Source organism: Leptodactylus fuscus, chromosome 2 (genome assembly GCF_031893055.1).
Source record: "Leptodactylus fuscus isolate aLepFus1 chromosome 2, aLepFus1.hap2, whole genome shotgun sequence".
Lineage (NCBI taxonomy): Eukaryota > Metazoa > Chordata > Amphibia > Anura > Leptodactylidae > Leptodactylus > Leptodactylus fuscus.
The window spans coordinates 49,910,909-49,937,236 of record NC_134266.1 but is presented as its reverse complement, the minus strand read 5'-3'; the positions used below and the strand labels follow the sequence as shown (position 1 = coordinate 49,937,236).

At 43.0% G+C, this 26,328-nt stretch overlaps 1 protein-coding gene across 1 annotated transcript in view; it reads left to right on the top strand.

The window, feature by feature from the left end:
* The first annotated feature begins 841 nt into the window (after positions 1–841).
* Positions 842–26,328, top strand: part of BLMH (bleomycin hydrolase) — a 41,392-nt gene continuing 15,905 nt past the window's right edge. Inside the window, exons 1-6 of the mRNA XM_075263772.1 lie at positions 842–1,013; positions 5,409–5,606; positions 12,979–13,088; positions 18,086–18,227; positions 20,086–20,174; positions 21,786–21,878. Of these exons, the coding sequence (XP_075119873.1) occupies positions 1,004–1,013; positions 5,409–5,606; positions 12,979–13,088; positions 18,086–18,227; positions 20,086–20,174; positions 21,786–21,878 (642 nt within the window). The 5' untranslated portion in view covers positions 842–1,003. The remainder of the gene's footprint in view (positions 1,014–5,408; positions 5,607–12,978; positions 13,089–18,085; positions 18,228–20,085; positions 20,175–21,785; positions 21,879–26,328) is intronic.

Here is a 26,328-nt window from a genome sequence, read left to right as displayed (position 1 = left end):
TAACCAAATTTTGGCAAGAAAGCCAGGGAAGGTGAAAAAACCCAAAAGTACTATCCCGACTCCAGTGTCTCCCACCTCTGTCTGCTCCTGCTACTCCGAGGTCTTGTTTTGGCGGAAGTTCAACACAATCAGTTGCCTAAGAAAAGGACACGGGATGTCTCGGGTGACATATGCGAGTAATGTACTGCGTCCCTTCCGCCAAAACAAGACCCTGGAGCAGCAGGACCATACTGCGGCGCGAGACACCGAAGCATCGGGAACAGGTGAGTATGTTTTGGGGTTTTTTGTTTTTTACGTTCGAGGGCCCTCTTGGTAAAAGGAGGTTAAGGCTACACAATACACAGTAGACTTCATTGCAAAATCAATGCCCTGTAACTAATGTCAGTGAGTGCAGTCACATTGTGACCCCTGGAGCAGAGGTCTATTTATTTGCAAACTCAGTCAGGGCAGTCTAAGGGTCGCAACGTGACTCCATTCATAACATTAGTGAAGCCCAGTCATCTCTGGTGACATGCCAGGAGACTAATGGCTACCATCTATAGGGGATAGGGGTGTCACTGTGGAGGGGTGGCCAATATTCAGTAACGATGGTGAAGTCCCCGTGGGCACCTATAGCTCAGGCCCCAGTATTACAGATTTGGGAAGTGTGCCTGTTAGGAGTCTGACAGATCACTGACGGATCACACCAATATCTACTGACAAGGATTCGGTCTCCATAACAGACTGAGAGAACACAGCGCCCTCTAGCGCCCACCTCGTATCTCACACACAAATGTATTCACTTTCCCTTTCACTTAGCGTACACTGTCACGTGCCGAAAGCACAACCCCTCTCAAAACCTCCTCCAGACCCCTCCCCATAGAGCCTGATTCATTCTACACACTCCAAGTGTCGGCCACTTCCTGCGCCAGCCCCGGAAGCCGAGGGGACTCAACCAGACTTGCCGGCTCTATTGAGAAGGATCTTTGTACTGCGCCGCTCTTATAAAGCACAGGAAGATACCATGAGCACAGGTACCACAGGGGGAGACAGGCCATGTAAAAACGCAGCTTTGGAACTGTCCACGACATCGGACTAGAGGGGGTGCAGTTTTTTTTTTTGTTTCGGGCCGTGGACGCTATTGCTGAGTCATGGGCGGGGCATTGGTTTATAGGGCGGAGTTTCGTGTAGGTGGTGCTGTTTATGGGCGTGGTTTTGCTGGCTGTGAGCAGCAGACTGAGTGTCATTATTGACCATAGGAGGACCTGTCATGTGTTGTGGCACCACAAGTCCCAGCACACCTCGTCTGCCTCATAGCTGTGCAGCTACAGCAGAGATGGCAGTGAAGTGTATCACTTACACTGGGAGCCTGTGGAAAATACTGACAGCAAATGGAGCAAATAAAAAAAACTATTCACATAGAAAAGAATACAAAACATTCATCTCTAGAATCCAATGCGCTGCAGTGCCAGTATGTCAGTGGTCCTGCAGTGTTGTGGAAGCCATAATGTCCATTACCAAGCCGACATAGCTACAGCCACATGCCCTATATTCTCCCAGTCACATATATAACAGGAATCTACGACATAGTATATAGTCACCTATGTGCCATAAATCTAAGGCAGGGTGTATAGTCACCTAGATAACAGAAATCTACGAGAGTGTATATAGTCACCTATGTACCAGGCAGGGTGTATAGTCACCTATGTACCAGAAATCTAAGGTTGGGGGTATAGTCACCTATGTACCAGGCAAGGTATATAGTCACCTATGTACCAGGCAGGGGGTATAGTCACCTATGTACCATAAATCTAAGGCAAGGTGTATAGTCACATATATATAACAGAAATCTAAGGCAGGGTGTATAGTCACGTATGTACTGTAAATATAAGGCAGTGTATGTAGTTACATAATATACCAGAAATCTTAGCCAGGGTGTATAGTTGTGTATGTACCAGAAATCTAAAACCGGGTGTATAGTCATGTATATAACGCATATAAAACAAGGCCTTACATACACAGAAATGTGTGCTGGACACTTGGGATCATTTATTCCTCTATTATCAGTAACATGGAGTTCGGGGGAACAGTTCATCGTGCCACAGGTTGTGGTCAGTACAGCACATGTATTATAAGGAGACTGGATGTAACTTGAGGGGCTGCAGAGGGTGTAATCACACCCAGGGCTATGAGCCTTAGGGGACCCATAAGGTGTTTCTTGCCATTATGAGGAGGCAGTACTATAAGTGATAGATTATAGGTGGGGACCCAGGAGCTACATGTGTCGACTCTAACAAGGAGAGGTCAGTACGGTACATGTGGTGCAAGGGGAGGTCAGTACAGTAGATTTGGTGCAAAAAGAGGTCATTATAACACATGTGGCATAAGGAGAGGTTTGTATGATATATGTAATGCAAGGAGAGACCGTATGGTACATGTAGTGCAAGGAGAGACCAGTATGGTACATGCAGTGCAAGGAGAGACCAGTATGGTACATGTAGTGCAAGGAGACACCAGTATGGTATATGTAGTGCAAGGAGAGACCAGTATGGTACATGTAGTGCAAGGAGAGACCAGTATGGTATATGTAGTGCAAGGAGAGACCAGTATGGTATATGTAGTGCAAGGAGAGACCAGTATGGTATATGTAGTGCAAGGAGAGACCAGTATGGTATATGTAGTGCAAGGAGAGACCAGTATGGTATATGTAGTGCAAGGAGAGACCAGTATGGTATATGTAGTGCAAGGAGAGACCAGTATGGTATATGTAGTGCAAGGAGAGACCAGTATGGTATATGTAGTGCAAGGAGAGACCAGTATGGTATATGTAGTGCAAGGAGAGACCAGTATGGTACATGTAGTGCAAGGAGAGACCAGTATGGTACATGTAGTGCAAGTAAAGGTCAGGCCATAACCAAACGAGTATCGTATATTGCTAGGTCTACAGTATGGTGCTCCATGGACTTGAATCCATTTTGTAAGAAGTAGTTGGCGTGTATATGAACAGAGCCTTAGGTCATTCTGCCTCCTCCCCATGATGGATTATTACTAGAAGGAACAAGGAAGTTACAAGCTGAAATATATCCAAAACTCTGGAGCTTAAATGAAACCTGTTACCATGAACAATGCAATGCAGCCTGTAGGCGTCATGTCACAGAACAGATGGAACGGAGCAGGCTAAGCAGTATAATCTGTTATTTGTTAATAGACTTCTCTGTTCTTTTGTGTTGTAAAGTCCTAGAAGCGAACCAATCAGTGATTGATAACTCTATGACTGTACATACAGTGACAGCTGTCAGTCACTCTTAGCTCCGCCTCCTGGACATTATAAAGGATAAAAGACAGGTCATACTGAATCTTCTTCCACTAACCTACCGGTACATATCAGTCTGCTCCTGCTCTATAACATCCATTTCCTTTTAAGGCGGAAACAGCAGGGCAAAATCGTGGCTCAGTGGTTAGCATTGCAGCCTTTCAGTGATGGGGTTTTGAGTTCGAATCCTGCCAGGAACAACATCTGCAAGGAGTTTGTATGTTCTCCCTGTGTTTATGTGGATTTCTTCCCATTCTACAAAGACATACTGATAAGAGAAAAAAAAGAACATTGTGATCCCTATATGGGGCTCACAATCTACATAAAAAAGGAGCCAGCTACATACAGTATATCTATTACTTCTTGTAACTCAGTTTGTTCAGTGAATTTTTTTTGGCACGTGTAGACCTATGGCATCAATCCAGAGGTTTTGTGAGAATTCTTGTTTGGCAGCAACATTTTTTTCCCCCTATCAGTATGTCTTTGGAGTATGGGCAGAAACCTGCACAAACACGGGGAGAACATATAAAGTCCAGATGTTGCCCACGGCAGGATCCAAACCCAGTACTCTAGCGCTGCAAGGCTACAGTGCTAACCACTGAGCCACCATGCCTTGTTTGGCACCAACACTGTTAAAGTATGCTCAGTTGGCGTAATTTGTCCAAGTTGAAAAATTCAGTTTCTGGAATTTGAAGCTGAATTTTCTGCTTGTCAAATTATGCAGCAAAATATGCCATGGAATCCGCCAGGGAATTTGCAAATTCTGTGCCATCCAGATTGAATTTTTCCATCTGCCTCAAATTCAGTTCCAGATTCAGCTGTGTGCACATACCTAAAGCTAAGGCCCATGTAGCGAGCCGCGGCCTTCATGTCCCTATGAATTAATTATAATTTATGACAGAAATAGGCAGTGTGGAAAAAAAAATACTAAAAAAAAAAGCACTGCTTGTAACGTGTTGTCTATTTCCATATAGACATTTAACATGAAAAACGTCAAAAAACAGTCATGGGAATTGACTCATCGAATTAAATGTGTTGTCAAAACAGATGTGTTAGGGTCAGTTCACATGTGCACCGACCGCGTGGGTTTTGACACAGAGAGAGACACGGCGAGCCTCTCTCTGGTCAAAACCCGCCTGCCGTGACCATCGCGGTCATGGCTTTCCCCTCCTATGTCAGCTCAAATGAATGAGCCGACACAGGAGGGTGCTGCCGCTAGGCGGAAGCCGCGGTCCAGCGCACCGCGGCTTCCGCCTGAAGAAAGGTCATGTCGCTTCTTTTCTCCGCTAGCAACAGCCCGCCGCTAGCGGAAAAAAGAAGCCCGGCGGTCTACATAGACCACCATTGTAAAGGGGCGGATTTTAAAGCGAAATCCGCTGTCAAAATCCGCCCTTTTGCCCACGTGTGAACGAGCCCTTACAGATGTTGCCAAAATGGCCATCACACTTCTGTTTTTCACTGTCGTGTGAATATGGATACGTTTCAGTGTATGGGAGATCTGTGAAAACGGACAAAATAGAACATGGCCTATATTATGACAGCTCTTTACAACAGACCATCAAAATAGAGGTCATATGAATAACTCCCAATCACTGACACTGAATGTAATGCTGAGTTATTCACTGTTGTGTGAATATAGCTTAAGCATTGAAGGAAATGTAGTAGCCATTACCTCTGTAAAATCTCCTTGGTTATGGTGTTTTTGGGGTTTGTTTTTTTTTACACTGGAAAACCAGTATCCACTAATGGCCATAGGTGACAGACAGGTCACTTCTTCCCCTCCCTATACAATGACCTGCCCAGGTCACAGAGCTTGCCCACACTCTCCCATAGAAGTCAACAGGTCTTCGTTGCCTCCAATAAAGTTAATTTCCATGGATGTCATTCAACACTTGGGCAAGATGGCGTTCATGCTTTCAGTGTAGATTTTTAATTAGCTATAAAAAAGGCGATACTGTCCGCTTAAAGGCTCTAAATGACTCTGCATGGACAATTTTGATAGGATGGATTCTTGTGATATCTGCTTATATAAATTCCTGGATGTTGTATTTTCTACAAACTGTTTGTTGCATTTATCTGTGTTTATTGCATTTTTCTGTATCTTGTGTGTTTGCAGGTCTGAGCTTGGATAAAACAGCCGCTTTCAGGAAAAAGCTGAAGGCTGAGCCCCGCTTTGTGCTGGCTCAGAATGTGGCGTCATGTAGTGATCCGCTGGAGGTGTGCTTACAAAGGCAGACAGTCCAGGACAGCGTACATGTCTTCCAGCACACCATTCCTGCCGAGGGCAAACCAGTCACCAACCAGAAAAACTCAGGTATGACATCTCTATTAATGGATGGCGGGGTTCACATCTGCAAGTCTTCAGATGACAGGAGTGAAGAGATTGCCACATGATGGGCCCAGTATAATAAGAACAGTCAGGTTTCCATCATGGTGTCCTTCATTTTACTGGAGAAAATATGCTAAGAAATTAATTTTATGGGATTTGCTTTGGTGACCCTAAAGCAGATGTGAGCCCGGCCCTAGACTGGTTAGGTCTGGATTGTGATAGCCAATCTGAAATTCATATATGTTGGAGATATTCTTGCCTGCGCCAATATACATGTGCGTATATCATGTGTCACAAGAAGATTCAGAGCAAATGCTCGCTCTTGACGGTCTTTTGTCCTTATCGGAAATAAATTTCATCAATGTATTTTTTAAGTATCATAGATTATACACGAATTTCTTTCATATAATGTATAATAAAAGTCACAAATTTTACGGCAAGGTTGCTTTTCACCAAAATTTTGAACTTTTTCTGCTTACCATTTTCCCAAAAAGTGGACATGTGGCGGCTTGGTCTATGCAGATATTCCTGATTTACTATAATATACACCAGAAGATAATGTTAATTAAATCCTTAAAATGTGCAAATTGAAAAACAAACAATGAAATACGTATTTTCTTTGAATCCTCTCTCATCTCATAATGAATATAATGAATATTAATTTAGAAACAAAACCTTTTTTTTCTGAGACTTTTGGCACAGGAGGCACCCATTTTGGGTCAAGCTAATCTCTGGCTGAGGGGAGGCTTGCTGTAGCAGAAACCTCCTTCTCCCTACACTGCTGTGTCTGCAAATATGCCATAATCTAAGCTTTCTTTAATAAGGTCTAGCAGTTTCAGCATCCATCTGAAATTGGAAGGATTTATAGATGACGGACTCACGTTTTCTCAAATTTGCCAGATTTCTACACGACTGTTATAGGAGTTGGCAAAAAAAATCTGCTGTAAGGGGGCATTCACACTGAGTAACGCCGGGCGTGTATTACAGCCGTACACGCCGGCGCTACAGCAGACTGCCAAACACTTCCCATTCACTTCAATGGGAGCGCTCGTAACAGCGGCGTTTACGAGCGCTCCCATTGAAGTGAATGGGAAGTGTTCGGCAGTCTGCCTTAGCGCTGGCGTGTATGGCTGTGATACACGCTCGGCGTTACTCAGTGTGAATGCCCCCTTAAGGAATATTTTGTCTTGTTTATTTTTAGATTTAGTGTCCCTCGGAGCTACATGCAGACTTTTTGTAGCTGTCATGAAATTATTTACATGCAAGCTGTATACTGTACAATGCTTTTAGTGCATTTGTTATTGATCTGTTTTTCAGTAGTTCAGTAGCCATTGCTTTTAAATGGAAGTATCATATATATATATATATATATATATATATATATATATATATATAGTGTGTGTGTATATATATATATATATATATATATATATATATATATATATATACAGTCCTATGAAAAAGTTTGGGCACCCCTATTAATCTTAATCATTTTTTGTTCTAAATATTTTGGTGTTTGCAACAGCCATTTCAGTTTGATATATCTAATAACTGATGGATACAGTAATATTTCAGGATTGAAATGAGGTTTATTGTACTAACAGAAAATGTGCAATATGCATTAAACCAAAATTTGACCGGTGCAAAAGTATGGGCACCCTTATCATTTTATTGATTTGAATTCCCCTAACTACTTTTTACTGACTTACTGAAGCACAAAATTGGTTTTGTAACCTCAGTGAGCTTTGAACTTCATAGCCAGATGTATCCAATCATAAGAAAAGGTATTTAAGGTGGCCAATTGCAAGTTGATCTCCTATTTGAATCTCCTCTGAAGAGTGGCATCATGGGCTACTCAAAACAACTCTCAAATGATCTGAAAACAAAGATTGTTCAACATAGTTGTTCAGGGGAAGGATACAAAAAGTTGTCTCAGAGATTTAACCTGTCAGTTTCCACTGTGAGGAACATAGTAAGGAAATGGAAGACCACAGGGACAGTTCTTGTTAAGCCCAGAAGTGGCAGGCCAAGAAAAATATCAGAAAGGCAGAGAAGAAGAATGGTGAGAACAGTCAAGGACAATCCACAGACCACCTCCAAAGAGCTGCAGCATCATCTTGCTGCAGATGGTGTCACTGTGCATCGGTCAACTATACAGCGCACTTTGCACAAATAGAAGCTGTATGGGAGAGTGATGAGAAAGAAGCCGTTTCTGCACGTACGCCACAAATAGAGTTGCCTGAGGTATGAAAAAGCACATTTGGACAAGGCAGCTTCATTTTGGAAACAAAAATTGAGTTGTTTGGTTATAAAAAAAAGGCGTTATGCATGGCGTCCAAAAAGAAACAGCATTCCAAGAAAAACACATGCTACCCACTGTAAAATTTGGTGGAGGTTCCATCATGCTTTGGGGCTGTGTGGCCAATGCCGGCATCGGGAATCTTGTTAAAGTTGAGAGTCGCATGGATTCCACTCAGTATCAGCAGATTCTTGAGAATAATGTTCAAGAATCAGTGACGAAGTTGAAGTTACGCCGGGGATGGATATTTCAGCAAGACAATGATCCAAAACACCGCTCCAAATCCTCAGGCATTCATGCAGAGGAACAATTACAATGTTCTGTAATGGCCATCCCAGTCCCCAGACCTGAATATCATTGAACATCTGTGGGATGATTTGAAGCGGGCTGTCCATGCTCGGCGACCATCTACCGTATTTTTCGGACTATAAGACGCACTTTTTTTCCTCCCAATATGGGAGGAAAATGTGTGTGCGTCTTATAGTCCGAATGCAGCGTGTGCAGCGTCTGTGTCCCGTCTGTCCGAATGAAAAGAAGAGCAGCACGGTGCCTGCCTGCTCTGCCCCTCCTTCCCTGTCTGTGTCGCGTGTTTGCAGGAGCGAGATCTGAGAGGCAGGGAAGTAGGGGCGGGCCAGACAGGTGAAGGAAGCGTGGTTTCAAGCTTGCCGAGAAAACCACGCCTCCTTCTCCCGTCTGGCTCGTCCCTCCTTCACTGCCTCTCAGATCTGGCTCCGGCAATGAAACCACACAGACAGGGAAGGAGGGGCGGGCCAAACGGGAGGAGGAGGCGTGGTTTTCTCGGCAAGCTTGAAACCACGCCTCCTTCACCCGTCTGGCCCGCCCCTATTTCCCTGCCTGTGTGGCATCATTGCAGAAGCGACATCTGAGAGGCAGTGAAGGAGGGACGAGCCAGACAGGTGAAAGAGGTGTGTTTTCAAGTTTGCTTAGAAAACCACACCTCCTTCACCCGTCTGGCCCGCCCCTTTTTCTCTTCTTACATAGCTTCACTGCAGGGTGTCTCTTTCCATCCATGGATGAGATTAGATAGAATAGATAGATAGACAGACAGACAGACAGACAGACAGACAGACAGATAGATAGATAGATAGGAGATAGATAGATAGGATAGATTAGATAGATAGGATAGATTAGATAGATACATATGTTCAAATCACCCCCATAGCCCTACAATACATATAAAACAAAAACATTACTGTGAAACACATACACATTTGGTATCCCTGTGTCCGAAAGCCCCCGGTTCTATTTACATTGGTGAAATATTATATTATTAGGTTATTAAATATTTCACCAATTTTTTTTCCTTAAAATTTTTTTTTCCCTATTTTCCTCCTCTAAAACCTAGTGCGTCTTATGGTCCGGTGCGTCTTATAGTCCGAAAAATACGGTAACTTAACTGAACTTGAATTGTTTGTCCAAAATACCTTTATCCAGGATCCAGGAACTGATTAAAAGCTACAGGAAGCGACTAGAGGCTGTTATCTTTGCAAAAGGAGGATCTACTAAATATTAATGTCACTTTTCTGTTGAGGTGCCCATACTTTTGCACCGGTCAAATTTTGGTTTAATGCATATTGCACATTTTCTGTTAGTACAATAAACCTCATTTCAATCCTGAAATATTACTGTGTCCATCAGTTATTAGATATATCAAACTGAAATGGCTGTTATAAACACCAAAATATTTAGAACTAAAAATGATTAAGATTAATAGGGGTGCCCAAACTTTTTCATAGGACTGTATATATATATATATATATAAATTTGTTATACCTACGTATTCTTCGGAACTGGAACTGTTGCATAACATGGAGATGATGCACAACACAAATAGTCTGAAGTTTTCTTTTCTTGTTCATAGGTGTGTCTCCTACACATGTTGCTGGCAAAAGTGGCAGAATTTCAGATTCTATGACGATACAGCATAGAACACCCAATATTTTGTTCTAAATTATCTAGTCAGTATTTGGGTTTATTTTCATACTAGCTGGTACCCGCGACTTCGTCTGCGGTGATTGTAGAAGTGGGTATATACAGGCATGGGTAAGGTTTTCGTAGTGTGTATAAGGAATGGGATATGAAATGTAACTTTGTATCTTGTTTTTGCTGTAATTCAGAGAATACGTGAGACTTTTGTGTTGAAGTTACTTTGTATTTGAGCTGCTATACGGTGTTGTGAGAAACTTTACATAGTGACTTTGGGACAGAAGTATTTGAAATTAACCCTTTCCCGCCGATGGCATTTTTTGATTTTGGTTTTTCGTTTTTGACTCCCCTCCTTCTGAACCCCATAACTTTTTTATTTCTGTGCTCCCAGAGTCATATGAGGTCTTAATTTTTCTGGGACAAATTTTTCTTCATGATGCCACCATTATTTATTCTATATAATGTACTGGGAAGCAGGGAAAAAATTCAGAATGGGGTGGATTTGAAGAAAAAATGCATTTCTGCGACTTTCTTACGGGCTTTGGTTTTACGACGTTCACTGTGCAACCAAAATGACATGTCCCCTGTATTCTGTGTTTCATTACGATTCCGGGGATACAAAATTTATATGGTTTTATTTACATTTCGACCCCTTTAAAAAATCCAAAACTATGTTAAAAATTTTTTTTTTTTTTGAAAAGTCGCCATATTCCGACAGCCGTAACTTTTTTATACGTCCGTGTACGGGGATGCATAGGGCGTCTTTTTTTGCGGGACCGGGTGTACTTTGTAGTTCTACCATTTTCGGGAAATGTTATTGCTTTGATCACTTTTTATTCAAATTTTTATCAGAATCAAAACAGTGAAAAAACGGCGGTTTGGCACTTTTGACCATTTTTCCCGCTACGGCGTTTACCGAACAGGAAAAATATTTGTATAGCTTTGTAGAGCGGGCGATTTCGGACGTGGGGATACATAACATGTATGTGGTTCACAGTTTTTAACTACTTTTATATGTGTTCTAGGGAAAGGGGGGTGATTTGAATTTTTAATCCTTTTTATTTGTTTTTATTTTTTTTTTTACTTTTTTTTTTTTTTTTTTGCATTTATTAGACCGCCTAGGGGTATTGACATGGGTGGGCGGTGTCGCAGATTGTCAGAGCGGTGGGGGTCGGCAAACATGGCTGCTCTGGAGCGTTAAAGAGCGCCTCCTGGAGTATCGTTAAGGTGAGGGGCAAAGTAGTAAAGTATATGTATATGAGATTGTGTGGGGTTAGGGGCGAGGCTGTAGAGGGCAATAGGAATTTTGTGGCTTGCTATGGTCCAAAGTGTGTGAGATTGCAGAGATGGTGGTGTGAGTTTGGGTTTTGTGGGGGTCCTGGCACAAACGTATGTGCGCTATTGTGACGAAAAGTAGCCTATTGCGCAATCGGGTGTATTAACTATGTTTGTGGAAAATTTCAGCCAAATCGGTCGAGCGGGTTTTGCGTGATTGAGGAACAAACATCCGAACATCCAAAACTCACAAACCCACAAACTTTCACATTTATAATATTAATAGGATGCAGGAGATGTGAAGACTGGCATTGAATATGTCAGTCTTAAAAAATCTCCCCCCAATATATTCATAGGGTCCATTTCACTCTCTATAGGCCAAAAAGCCCTCCTTTGGCATACATCAGGCCAGTATGCATCAACATACACTTTAAAAATTGCTGTATGGAACAATATAGTAGGCTACACTATAATATACAGAGGAATATAGTGAAAGATGTATACCGCTTGGACATGTATCACAGTCTTCCTCCAACGTATAAGATTGGGGAATCCTCCTTAGGTATGTGATGGTATACCTCTAGTATCATTGGAATAAAGGGGCTGCAGTTAAGTCCAGTAGTTAAACCCTGTAACCGTTTTCCCCTGCACTTTGACACTACTGCAGATTTGCCCACCAGTACACCTTATCCCTTATTCACAGAAGTTGCATTGATGGGCAACCCCATTGAAACTGACCTCAGTTCTTGTTATTAGGATTAGCTAGGAGGATTCTTGAGGTCTGACCCACACTGATCAGGCTAAGTTCACATCCGCTGAAAATTGTTGGAGAAAAAATTCCTGTACGGAGGACTTTTTGTCCTGCTGCTTTCAGTTTCAAAACAACGGACACCCAACAAACCCCATTATAGTCTGTGCTCCATGTGATTTTGCAGTCCGCCTCTCCGTTGTTCTGGTTCCCCAATGGATTTGACTGACGGAGATCCAGTAATAGTGTGAACCAATTGTCCCGATCCTGTGCCATATCCTACCGATATGCTCTAATTTTATAATATTTGGAAATATACATATGGATAGAAACAACATTTATCTCATAAAACCATGTATAGTGTTCTTCTAGGAAGGTAGTCCTATCTATGAAGGTGGGCAGCCTACCTAATTTATGGTGGAGCTGAAATCCACAGGAAGTGGTGTTATTAAGAGGTTGGTCTTCTCAGAGAGGGGGTGTTTTAGGCCCAGTTCACATCTGCGGTTGAGCCATTCTGTTCCCCTTGCCGCTTGAAAAGTGCGGAGAGAAAAGTCCTGCAAGCAGCTCTTTTCTCTCCACATTTTTCATGCGGAACCACACGGACCCCATTATAGTCTATGGGCTCCACGAGTTTCTGGACGTAACTGTTTTTTTACGCGGATTAGGTTTCCATTCGTGGGGGGGTCCCCAAGCGAATTCCCTGAATGGAAACCCATGCACAGATGTGAACCGGACCTTAGAGATGTTTCATTGTGTTAGTAGATCTGAGTAATAGCCTGTGCTGACAGTCAATCTGGTGACATCACCTGCTGGCAGTCCTTGAGGAGACCACCCCTTACTTACACCAGTTCTCCTGTGACAGATAATCACTTTCACATATGTTATACATACCGGACATCTCCTTTTAAGAAGACCACTCTTCAATACAGTTTTCAGTGGTCACATCAAAAAAGTTTTGCAAGTTTTAAGGTTCCGAGATAAATTTCTGGTCGGAATAATTACGATGGTACATGTCTGTATCTTTAAACCACACTGGTTAATATTCCCCATAACGTAACAGAATATTATCTCTTTGTGTGTTCTCCCAGGAAGGTGCTGGATATTCTCTTGTCTGAATGTGATGAGATTACCTTTTATAAAGAAATTTAATCTTGAAGAATTTGAGTTCAGTCAGTCCTACCTGTTTTTCTGGGATAAGGTACGTTATCTATATATATAAAAAATTATTTATTTATTTATATATATTATTATATATAACAAGGTTTTGTTTAGTATTAGGGCCCCTTCACACGGCGTAAGCGCGCCGCTCATTTAGACCCGTACGCACGAGCGCTTCAAAACACATCCCATTCACTTCAATGGGAGCGCGCGTGAAGCCGGCTTTATTCGCGCTCCCATTGAAGTGAATGGGATGTGTTTTGAAGCGCTCGCGTGTACGGGTCTAAATGAGCGGTGCGCTTACGCCGTGTGAAGGGGCCCTTAGAGTAACATGGCTGCAGCACCACACCAGTCACCAGGATGTGTTTCATTACAGCAAAGCTATCTCTATCTTTTAAAGCGGTTTTGCTGCAAATTTATCTCCTGTCAATAGGCCAGGTTATAAATAGCTGAAAGGTGATGATCGGACCATTGAGATCCCTGCTGAGCCTGACAACTGGGGTGTTTTGCTCCCATTTTGACTGTAGAAGTTCACAGAGAATGTATATCCCTGCTATAATGACTTCAATATGTAAGGACCGGGATAAAGGACCGCGCTTCACAAGATTGCGAGACAACCTTCTTTATTAAAGTTCAGCACAACGCGTTGTGCTGAACTTTAATAAAGAAGGTTGTCTCGCAATCTTGTGAAGCGCGTTCCTTTATCCCGGTCCTTACATGTTTTGTCCACACCATTGGTGAACAGGATCCAGCTGCTTTATCACACATAGGGAGGAACCCCCTACAAGTGGTTCCCAGGCGCATATGGTAGTTGTGAATTCTTCACAACTCCACCAGGTAAGAGTTTAGCAAACTATTTTCACCTTAATCATAATAATAATATAATAATACATTTTATTTATATAGCGCCAACATATTCCGCAGCGCTGTACAATTTGTAGGGTTCAAATACAGACAGAAAGATACATTACAAAGAAAGTCATTTCACACAATGGGACTGAGGGCCCTGCTCGCAAGAGCTTACAATCTATGAGGTAGAGGGGGTGACACAAGAGGTAGCAGGGGCGGCATTGCTTATACAGAGGTCAGACACTTTTGTAACAGAGGTGACTGTCATTACACAAACATAAAACTGTATGAGCCGTCGACAGTCGTGTCCTTTAACATGTGGATGGAGCTTGGACCTATAAAGTTAGCATGAGATGACATCATATCATGTGGGGAAATGTGGGAGCTGCAACAGAGGAGGGTTAAGGGTTTACGTTAGAAATTGTGATAGGCTTGTCTGAAAAGATGCGTCTTTAGTTTGCGTTTGAAACTGTAGAAATTGGGAGTTAATCTGATTGTCCGGGGTAGAGCATTCCAGAGAAGTGGTGCAGCTCGGGAGAAGTCTTGTATACGAGCGAGGGAGGTTCTGATAATAGAGGATGTAAGTGTTAGGTCATTGAGTGAACGGAGTACACGGGTTGGGCGGTAGACAGAGATGAGGGAGGAAATGTATGGAGGTGCGGCATTATGGAGAGCCTTGTGGATGAGAGTGATAACTTTATATTTTATTCTATAATGAATAGGCAGCCAATGTAGCGACTGGCACATACCAGAGGCATCTGTAGTGTCTAGCCTGATAGTTCAGCCTGGCCGCTGCATTCAGAATAGATTGTAGAGGGGAGAGTTTAGTGAGGGGAAGACCGATTAGTAAGGAGTTACAGTAGTCAAAGCGAGAATGAATCAGAGAGACAATAAGTGTCTTTAGTGTATCTCTGGTAAGGAAAAGGCATATTCTGGAGATGTTTTTGAGGTGGAGGTGACATGAACGTGCGAGTGATTCAATATGAGGGGTGAAGGAAAGGTCTGCGTCAAACATGACCCCAAGGCAGCGGGCATGCTGCCTAGGAGTTATAGTAAGGCCTGAGACTACAATGGATATATCAGGGACAGATAACCCTATCCAACAATATTTCACCATATACAGCTCGGTGCTGTCTTCTTTTTCATTTTTTCATAATGACTTCAATGGGAGCACTGGAAATAGCAAAGTATGGTACTAGGTTATCTTCGGCGCTCCCATTGAAGTGAACGGAACGACGGGACACATTCTATGTCCACTGCTATGATAACAACATAGGTAAAATACCCCTGATTTCAGGATCAGCAGGGGTTTCAGAGGTCAGACCCCCACCCATCAGCAATTTATTCTATGTGCTATGGACAAGGGATACATACTCTGCAGGGCATAACTTCTTTAATGTAGTCAAACTGCAATTCCTGACACAACCCATGGACTGGTATGAGCTTGTTTTTAGCAAGAAAGCAGCCATGTTTTTATAATCCTGCAAAACTTCTTTAGGCTGAGGCCCCCACGTTGCGGAAATGCAGCTTTTTTTGTTGCAGTTTTTTGAGCCAAAGTCAGAAGTGGATTGTGCAGAAGGTTTCAGCTGTAGCTGTCATGAACTTCCGATTGTCAGGGTCTGAGGTTGCTAGGTGGGGTGGCAAGGACACACAAGTCCAGATTTTTAGTCCAAAAAAGGTAGAGTTTTATTTTTACGCCACAAGAAACAGTGCAGCAACCAAAAAAAAGAAAAAAAACAATACAAAATAAATACCTGCCCGCCTAGGCTCTGACTAAACACATAAATAGGTTACCTCACCTATAATAGCAGATTCAATTGCAAAATTGAATGGTACAAGACACAGCTCTCACAGTGTGACCTTCCAGCTGGCCCTGCAGCCCAGCTCTGTCCAAAGTCTTACTGCTGGAGCTGACCTTATAAACCTCACTGATGAGGACAATCCACAGCAGCTGACACACTGCAGGAACATCCACAATGTGTGGACTGGCAAAATAATGCCGCGTATACGATCCCGGCTCCCATTGAAATCAATGGGAGCGTATACGGCGCTCAAAGTCTCACACGCCGTATACGTGCCACATCACGCGGCACGTTACTCCGTGTGAACTCCCCCTAATTGTGCTGCTGGTTTAATCTGCTTTATCCTGGTGACAGACTCCCTTTTAAGACTTATAGGAATTAGAGAATTTCTGTTTCTCTTTCAGGTTTTTATATACTTTTATAGTATTGAATAGTCACTTATATTCTCAGAACACATTGCATTCACTTCTCTATGCTATCCCTAATACACATTTGATCTTTGATCTGCTCAGGATATTTCAATTGTAGTTGCTTAGTCTGCAGCTCTGACTTGCTGAGATACCATACATCCTTATTATGCAACTTCTGTACTATAACCCAGTCTCTAAAAGGTCCATAGTTGCAGACGCAGTTCCTGGACTGTTGGACGATGACCCGACTACTAATTGTCCCCAGTGTTGTGTTAAAAGAAAAACCTTAAAGGTTCCTTAGAGGTTTATCAGAGATCAAACTGAAGTAGTAAAATACCTAGTTACTGACCAGGTATCATAATGAGTGTCTTACTTAAAGGGGCTTTCCAGGATTTTAACACTGATGACCTATCCTTACAGTATGATGGTGTATAGACTGATTAGGGTCTAATTAAGGGTCTGGGGTGAGGGCTGTGACCTCTTAATTATTTGCCAGTCACAATGCCATAGGTTGTGTAGCGGCTGTTCATGGTTCTGAAGCTTAAAGGGGTTGTCCGACTTGAGGTTTTTGAAGAGGTCACTGCTGAGGCCTGTGATTTGCAGTACTGGTCATCTGACACAAATTGGACCTCACTGCCGAGGGGCCTATAAGACCGTAGCTGCCATCGATGGAAATTTAGGACTGGGCAGAGGTGACTAATGTTATTTATTTTTTTAAAATTTGATTGGCACCAGTATCAATAATCTTTAAAATATAAGTTGGACATACCCTTTAATGCAAATAAATAGGACAGAGCTATGTGTAATACCAGGCACAACCACTATGCATACATTAGTATGTATGGCTATGTGCCTAGTAATAAAGAAGCCCTTTGAAGAGCTGATCAGTAAGGGCGCTGGAAGTTGGATCATACTAATCTGATAGATGGCCTATCATTATATTAAGCAAATATACCAATAATAATATATATTAATTCATGACCTAGAAATGCATGAGATATTTCTAGTGCCCTTGTGTCTCTCATTTGTATATAGTGATATCTGTACGGACCCTTAGCCCCTCCTGAGTTGTGTGCTTTTAGTTGACTGTCTACTTCATCCATGTGTTTTTCTATGTCATGAATTAAATATGAATTGGATATTAATTAATGTATATTTACCTATTTATTTTTATTATAATCTCTCTTAGTGGTAGGTTCTGATATGCGTCGTTGTGCGAGATTGTTGTTTTGTCGCTGAGGTTCTTTATAGGTTTGCTATCCTAACAATAGGACATTAATAGTAAAATCTTGGAAAACACCTCTAAAATAAGAGGAGCCCTATTATATGCACAATTACTTATAGTAGTAGATACATTGTTCCATCTGCGGAGCTAGGTCAGTGCCAAACATATTGTGATAAGGGTCTATGCTTGATATCGACAAGTCATACAATTGACAGTAGGTAATATGGACAGCTCAATCCCTCTTTGATAAGCACATTACATAGCATGCACTACACACTATAGAGGTCAGTTTAATTGAACTTGGCTGATAAGGGCTAAGATAGGGAGTCCCTTACCTCTGTATGTAATGCAAACTGACTCAAATCCAGCTCTGCTACATCAGCTTCACACTGTGGTAATTCATTTACAACTAATCCCGTGCAAGTGAAACCCCGCCCACCAATGTGCCGAGAAAAGCAGGAAGTGAAGAGAGCACAACAGCCTGCAGGTTGGTGAACAAGTGTCATGGGAATACCCCTTTAAGGTTGTCAGTATCATCTCTCACCAGTCATTATATGGAGAATAGAGCCGGAAGCATATATATCTGTTCTCTGTGTACAGGTCAATTCCCATTTATTTTTCTATACGCTGAGCTGGGTGTTGAACCTATGCCCATCTGAAAGTCATGAAAACTGGAGTGAACATGATGTGCTACATATATGTGTACTCTGAGAATCCTCTAAGGTTAACATTATAATCTGTACCCTCACAGGTGGAGCGCTGCAATTATTTCCTAAATGCTTTTGTCGAAACGGCACGCCAGAATGAGCCAGTCGATGGAAGACTTATGCAGTTTCTGCTCTCTAACCCCAGTAATGATGGAGGCCAGTGGGACATGCTTGTTAACTTGATTGGTAAGGATTTACTTAAACGAAGGCTATGTTCACATGGCAGAAAATGAAGAGGGATTCCTCTTCATTTTCCAGAACCAGCATTTTCACCCACGGTCGGCCACAACCAGATGCTGATGCAGTGCATTGGTATTCCAACATGGCTTCCCACTGCTGACATGGCCCAGATGAATGGGCCTAACCAGCAGAGAGTCTCAAGCCGTGGACTCCATGGCTGAATCAGACAATATAAAGCAAGAATACAGAGCAGTCATAGCGATAGATAATATAATAGATCTATAGGTCAACCAACATAACATCATATGAACCAAAACATGAAGGAGAAGTAAAAGGGGAAAAAATGGGTACAACAAAGTAAAGAGTCCAAGGAGTCCAGGCAGCGACAAGAGTTCTGGGTTTTCCTAAGGAAGATGATAATGTCTTCCATACATTGCATGTCCTCCACTTTATGTATCTGGTGGACAGTAGACGTTCAGAGGGAAGGGGCGCAGACTCTGGCCATGTAAAATGTTAGCTAAAAAATAATAATGAGAACACAATTACATCATAGGTCCCCCACCCCAGATTGTGCAAATTTAGACAGGTAGTCAGAAAATACACCAGTTTTATCACAGTGACTGATGCTGGATGATAAATCTGGTTTATCTTTAGACTGAGAAAGTTACACTTATACACTTATACCACCTTTCAACGCTATTTTGGTGCATCTTGACAAAAAAATAAGGAAAAACAGTATGCGGTTGTTGCGTCTTTTTGGTGAAGTGTGGAGCAGGAAAGGAGTGCACCATTATTCTTCACATAATCCTGCTCTGAAACTGATCCCACTGGTGAATACTGGTAAAGATTAGGACACCTAGGAGAAAAGTCCAGACCTGCCAGTTGCAGAAGGACTGTTATGTTTATGGTGGCCTCGTGACTCTCCCCCAAACAGATGATATCAGGGGAAAAAATGATCAGACCTTGGGGGCTGGCAGCAGTTAACTCTCCCTTAAAAATGCATGCACACTTATTTAAGCTAAGGGAGCGTTCACACTACCGTTTGTGTCCGACAGGTAGTGTCCGCTCCTAGTGTCCGCTCAAAATCTGGCACAGACATTAGGAGCGGACACTAGCTGTGTCCGTGACACCTGTCATTTATTTAAATGGGCATCGGGTGCGTTCTTTTGCACTACGTGCCCTTCCTTCACTGTCGGCATGTAAAGATGTCCGACTTTTCAAGCGGACAGAAAAACCCGACATGTCGGATCAAGTGGTACAAAACTGCGCTGAGCATCCTGTGCACTCCGAGCCGCACCAAACCCGACCCTCTAGAGATGTTCACCAGAGCCCCTGATGGCGGGATGGACTTGAAAGCTACCGTTGGGCAGGACAGTACGGGTCAGAGATTGCTGGACGCACAGTGCACCACTAGTCACAGCAGCCCACAATCTGGAATGATTTACCAGAAGGTTTTCTGCGTTGAGGCGAAGGTCAGAAGAATCAGAAGGCAGCAGATGACGGTAGCCAGTAGATGGCAGCAGTGCACCAAAAGAGTAGTCGTCCAATCCGGGTCATCAACATGAGAACATGCAGGACTTTGTGCCCTTGCAAAAAAACGGTTTCCCCGCGGAGAGGCTGCATACAGACACCAGCAATTTGCTTTAAAAACTGACTGCCAGCAAGCCATCCCCTATGCAGTTTATCTGGGGATTAGCTCGGAAACACAGCGGGTGCTAGTGTGAACGGCCCCTTAGCAAACCAAATAAGCAGTCCGATCATGGAAAAAGAATGTACCTGTGTAATATCTAACAACAGTAAAAAAAAATCTATCATGTTTAGGTCTGTTGTTTTATTTATATTGTGTTCCTTTTCATTCCTGTAGAAAAATATGGTGTTATCCCAAAGAAATGTTTCCCAGAATCCCACACGTCAGAAGCAACTCGTAGAATGAACGACATATTGAATCACAAGGTAAATATATGGATTTCTTTTTATCCCTGGTCTCCTATAGGTTTGCAGTATATAGTGAAACCTACTAAGGACTATACATACCAGGGCTGTCAGTTCTTTCATTCTGGTCCCACAAATTTTTGCGTTGCTCTGTATACTATAGGACCCTAAGGGAGCGTTCACACTACCGTCGGTGTCCGACATGTAGTGTCCGCTCCTACTGTCCGCTCAAAATCTGTCACGGACACTAGGAGCGGACACTAGATGTGTCCGTGACACCTGTCATTCACTTGAATGGGCATCGGGTGCGTTCTTTTGCACTCTGTGCCCGTCCTTCCCTGTCCGCAAGAGAACATGTCCGACTTCTCAAGCGGACAGAAAAACCCTGCATGCAGGGTTCCTCTGTCCGCTTGAGAAGTCGGACATCTTCTCTTGCGGACAGGGAAGGACGGGCACGGAGTGCAAAAGAACGCACCCGATGCCCATTCAAGTGAATGACAGGTGTCACGGACACATCTAGTGTCCGCTCCTAGTGTCCGTGACAGATTTTGAGCGGACACTAGGAGCGGACACTACATGTCGGACACCGACGGTAGTGTGAACGCTCCCTAAGAAGGACTTGTCAGTTCTCCTAGCGTGTCTGCTTTAAGCCACTCTTATACATTAAATATACACCAGCCAAATGGTCTCCAAATCTCAGTGGTTTTATCATCTAGTGCAGGGGGTGCACCATGTAGTCTCAGGGGTGCACCATGTAGTCTCAGGGGTGCGCATTGCAACTGAGAACCAGTGGTTTGCACATGAGCAAGTGCTCAGGTTCTGATGCTCGTGGAGGCTTGTCCCCCCTTTATATTTAACAAACATGTCTTTCGATGGTGCTGACCGGTCATGTGTATGGGTTGATCAGGAGAGATGGCTGTCTGCCATCACATAAATACCGTATAGTCATAGGGAATTCAAGTATAACCCAGAAAATAACAATTCTACATTCTCTTATCTCAAAACTGACCGAAGTGTGAATATATTATAAGTATGTTACTTTTCTGCCTGTCCATACACTCTCTGACAGTGTCCAGTTAGTAGTCATGGTGTCATAGAAAAACACCTTTCAATTAACTGTAATGGTATCATCAATTGTTCATTAATTCATATGTAAATATTAAAGTGTTTTTTTCTGGCTAAAGGAATTAACCTAAGTCCTAAGAATGGGTTATTAATATCAGATCGGTGGCAGTATGACACCTGACACCGCTGTCAGTTGTTCTCAGGAGCAAATACATAGAAAATGAGTGAGGAAGCAGATAGCTCCGTTCCCTGTGTAGTGGCCAGTCCAGGTTACTGCAGCACAGCACTAAATAACGTGAAGAGAAGCTAAGCTGCAGTGACTCCGTTCATCCACTACATAGTAATGGCGCTGTTCATTTCCTGCTGCATACTTTGTGTGTCACTTGCTGAGAACAACTAATAGGTAAGGGTGCTGGGTGTTTATTGAACCCATACCAATCTGATATTGATGACCTATTCTTAGGTTAGGTTATCAATATTTTTTAGTCCAGAAAACCCTTTTTAAAAATAAAATACAGTTTCATGCCATATATATGGAAATATAATATGTGATTTCTATTTTTGCAGATGAGGGAATATTGTCTAAGGCTGAGAAATATGGTATCCAGTGGCTGCACTAAAGAAGAAGTCTCTGCGGCCTTGGACACAATGATAGAGGAGGTACGAAAACTGAAAAAGTCTGTACATTTCACACATTTATGATCTAATATTATTTATAAAGTCCTGAACCCGTTTGTCACTTAGATCAGGGGTCCCCAACCGCCGGTCCACAGACCAGTACCGGGCCGCGGGGCATGTTGCAGCGGTCCACAGGGCCGGCATTAGGGGGGGGACAAACCAGGCAATTGCTGTGCTGTGCAGCGGCCGCTGGGCTTTGTAGTTACTTCTATCTGCGCAGCAGCCATGCAAGCAGACTCTGGGGAAAGGCTCTGTGAGCTGCTGTATGAGAGGTTATAGCCCCGCCTCCTCCAGTCTCCAGCTCAGCAATGGGTGCAGGGCCGTGTGAAGCCTTGCTGCTGCTACAGCTCAGCTCCTGCCGTCTGCATCCTGCAAAGTCTCCCCCAGGAGGAGGAGAAGAGCTCCGTAGAGCAAAGTGAAAGAGAAAAACCACCAGGTACCCACAGAGGGGGTATTAATTATTCTATTAATGTCAGGAATTTGGAGTTATTAAACTAGTTTTAGTAACTCCATGTGCTTCACATTAATAGCAATTAACCCCATCATGTCCCTCACATTAACCCCTGTGTGCTTCACATAATGGTTACTAATATGTGAGACATATGCAGGAACTAATAAAGGACCTCAATGATGAAGATAATTATTACCTCCATATATCTCACATATCGGTAACCCTTATGTAAAGCACACAGGGGTTAATGTGAGCGACATGATGGGGTTAACTGCTATTACTATGAGGCACATGGAGTTACTAAGCTGTAATGTACATAACCATACTTTTTATTCACAACTGAGGATAAAAGTATGGAACCAGTGGCATGAGGGCGGGTTCACACCTTCGCCCGGTCTCTGCTTTCAGGTTTCCGTCTTCTGCCCGAGAAACTGGATAGGAGACGGAAACCGGCAGTCACTTTTTAAACCCATCAATTTGAATGAGTTTGCAAAGTGTCCACCCGTGAGTGTTTTGTGGTCTCCACGGCAAAACCCCCATTTTTTTTAACCCCCATGCTTAACCTGGCCCAAACCACACCCCTTCCCTGCCCCCATCTACACCCCTTCCCCGCCCCCACCGGGCCATATAAAAATTGTCTTGCTGAAACTGGTCCCTAGTGGTAAAAAGGTTGGGGACCACTGACTTAGATCACAGTTAGCATTATCTACTAAATGACAACTATGGCTTATGTTGCACCATTATAGCAAATTTTTGTGTTTCTTATTATGGAGATTATTTGGCTGCTTTGAATGATATCATTTTATATAAAAATTTGGCAAATTCAGCCTGATGTGCTGCCTTATACCCCTGTTTGCTGTGGTTTAGTCTTGATGTCAGGACAAGTCAGCCTTGCATTACTAGAATCTGATAGGGGGCATTCACACGGAGTAACTCCGGGCGTGTATCACAGCCGTACACGCCGGCGTTACAGCAGACTGCCGAACACTTCCCATTCACTTCAATGGGAGCGCTCGTAAATGCCGCTGTTACGAGCGCTCCCATTGAAGTGAATGGTAAATGTTCGGCAGTCTGCCGTAACGCCGGCATGTACGGCTGTGATACACGCCCGGCGTTACTCCGTGTGAATGCCCCCTTAGAATATTCAGTGATTGATTCCATTTGCATTGAATGTTAGGTAATTAGCACTTACAACCACTAGAGGGCAGTCTAAGCTCTATTACTTTATTTTGTTGCCCCGAAAGCCCTATTTACACTGCTAAACTCATCGTATTGAAGTCAATAGAAATCCAGATTCAGTAGAATAATTTTCAATATGTAACAGTATACATAGTATATTAAAAACACATTGTTGTCTTTGTTTTTATTCAACCACAAGAGAGCAATATAGTAGAAGGAATTTGTTCTGTCGAAAAACTGATAATGATGTATCCGTGAATGTATTTATTTGGTCATGCTGGATATAGACACATCTGGCTTTTGTCTCAAGCAGATGTAATCATAGTATTAGCTTTGTTGTGACCGGTTTGTGAAATCGTAGGACTTTTGTCCTGAATATTACATCTTTCTACAACTTCTGGCAGCAATTTTCTAAGTAGTTGATGCTTTTCTGCAGCACAGGCTACCATTACAGATTTGTCCTATGACGACAACAGCTGTTCACATTCCTTCTTCTTGGGACCCTCCTTTATGAACCAGAACATAGATTTGCTCAATAAGACAGACTCCTCTTCTTATCTGCTCAAGCTCAATGTTCCTTGCAGTGGAAATGACTGGCTGGCCTTGGTTTCCCTGCTCCTGGTGGGGTGTCAGGATTGGGACCTGGGGCAATTGTCTGATTGCTCAGATGGCCGTTGTCTCTGATAAGAGACCCCTTTTACATTTAACCATAGTTCACAATTTTTGTCTATTTCATTCCACCCCGAAGCTTTCTTCTACTTACCATTGGCATATTGTGAAGCTCATGAGCTATAGTACAAAACCTGTACCTGGCCCATCAGCTATAATGTATTTTTTATAGTACTTATATGGGCCCCCTAAGGTTTCTGGGCGACTGCACCCCCTCTAGTTACGGCAATTCTACTTACTATAGCAATTTCAAGAGAAGAATCTATAGGCATATAATCTGAGCCGTTTGCATTGACGTCACATGAAGTCTTCTAAAGTTGACATTTTTTGCTGGCCTTGTCTCACAGGACGCCGATATAGATAACCTTTGAGCCCTGTCCCCATCACAAGCAATCTTACTAATTTCAAAATAGCCTCAGTACTTCCTCTGGCATTTAGGTCACTGCTCTGCTTCTAAGAAAGTTCACATTTTTGGCAACGTTTCGATCATTATTTAAAGCAGACCTGTCACCTCTCCCGACATGTCTGTATTACTGCTTTCTTGTATTTCCCATGAGATAACACTGGAGCATCTTTCCTCTGGGTTGGGTTGTTTCCAAAGGCCTTAGAAATGTATGAATAAATTGCCAATTGTCAAAGGGGTGTGTCTCTATACACTCTTATACTGTCAGCACTGATTGGACAGTGTCATTAGTCAGTAACATCCAGCTGTCAATTTACTCATAAATATCTAAGAGGAATAACATAGAAAAGCCACAACACAGCAGAATAAAAAAAGATGCTCCAGAATCGGTATATTATAAGGAATACAGTTATTTACTAAAATGGAAAACGCACAAAGAAAGGCGGAGCAACAAGTAACCACGCCCCATAACAAACATGCTGATTTATTCAGTTTAGTGGATGAGGCAAGGGGAGGATTTATGCTGTAGATCACATTACCCAGTACCAATACAATACTGATGTGCACTTGTAAGAAAGAAAATTTAGAAAAACATCACATTTTGTTATACTTCAGATCCCATCAGAACACTTTGCTCTTATTTTACTTTAAAATTACTGTATTTTTGCACCTATTTTAGCTTAATAAGCCAGATCCTTCAGGATCCTCATGGGCGGAGCCAAACTACTCCACTTGTTTATAGTAGTGCAGGTTCTAAAACACAACCCCTGTTTCTAAAGCAATGTGACAGAAGTATCCAGCGCCGCACCTCCCATGAGGCGACCTGAAGCGAGCGCTTCAGGCGGCGCTATGCCAGGGCCTCAGGGAGGGCGGCATTTTTGGTTACCTAAGCCAGTCCAGGACAAGCTGTCCTGGACTGGCTTAGCACCGAGCCTGCTCTCTGCCGGCGAACGACGCTAAGCCCCACCCCCTGCACTTCACCACGCCCCCTCCGCTCTGCCACGCCCCCTCCGCTCCGCCCCGCCCCCTCCTCCCGGCAGGGGGGGGGGCGGCGGCTTTCTGTAGTTCGCCTCGGGCGGCGAAAGGGGCAGGTTCGCCCCTGGAAGTATCAATGTATTTACATAAACTTTGTCATACACACATTGAAAAATATGGAGTATTGACCGATTTATGAAGCCCCCGTGCCATTTCTTCAATGAGCTGTCACATGACTTATTTACTAACCAGTTCTGCGGCTTTTCTTAGCATTGTGCCTTGTTAAATCTTCCCCATTTTGTGTGTGTGTCTTTTACTAACCCATATAAACTGTCGGCAACAGCGTTACTATACGTGCCACATTGTGTTACTATTACTTTATCTTCCTATCTAATATCTTTCCCCCAAACGGGTTTTACCCTCTTTCTAGTATATACAGAAAGTGACCATGGCAGCGGAGCACCAGCTAGTAACTATAGCTTGGTATATAAATAATATCACATCTTCACATCAGTAGGCACAGTTGCCAAATGCATTGTGTAACAATTGGCCATTTCCTTTTTCGCTTTCTCTGTTTACATACATAGTATACACCCCCATAGTCTGTAGCGTTGGCAGGGCGCGGAGTGCTTGTTGATACCAGTGATTTAAGGCTCCATCTTACAGATGTGGTGGAGGTTATACCGCCCCCTTGCTGCCCTCCCATCATGTCATAACAAGCTGTGTGCCCTTGTTAGCACAATATTTATGTGCTG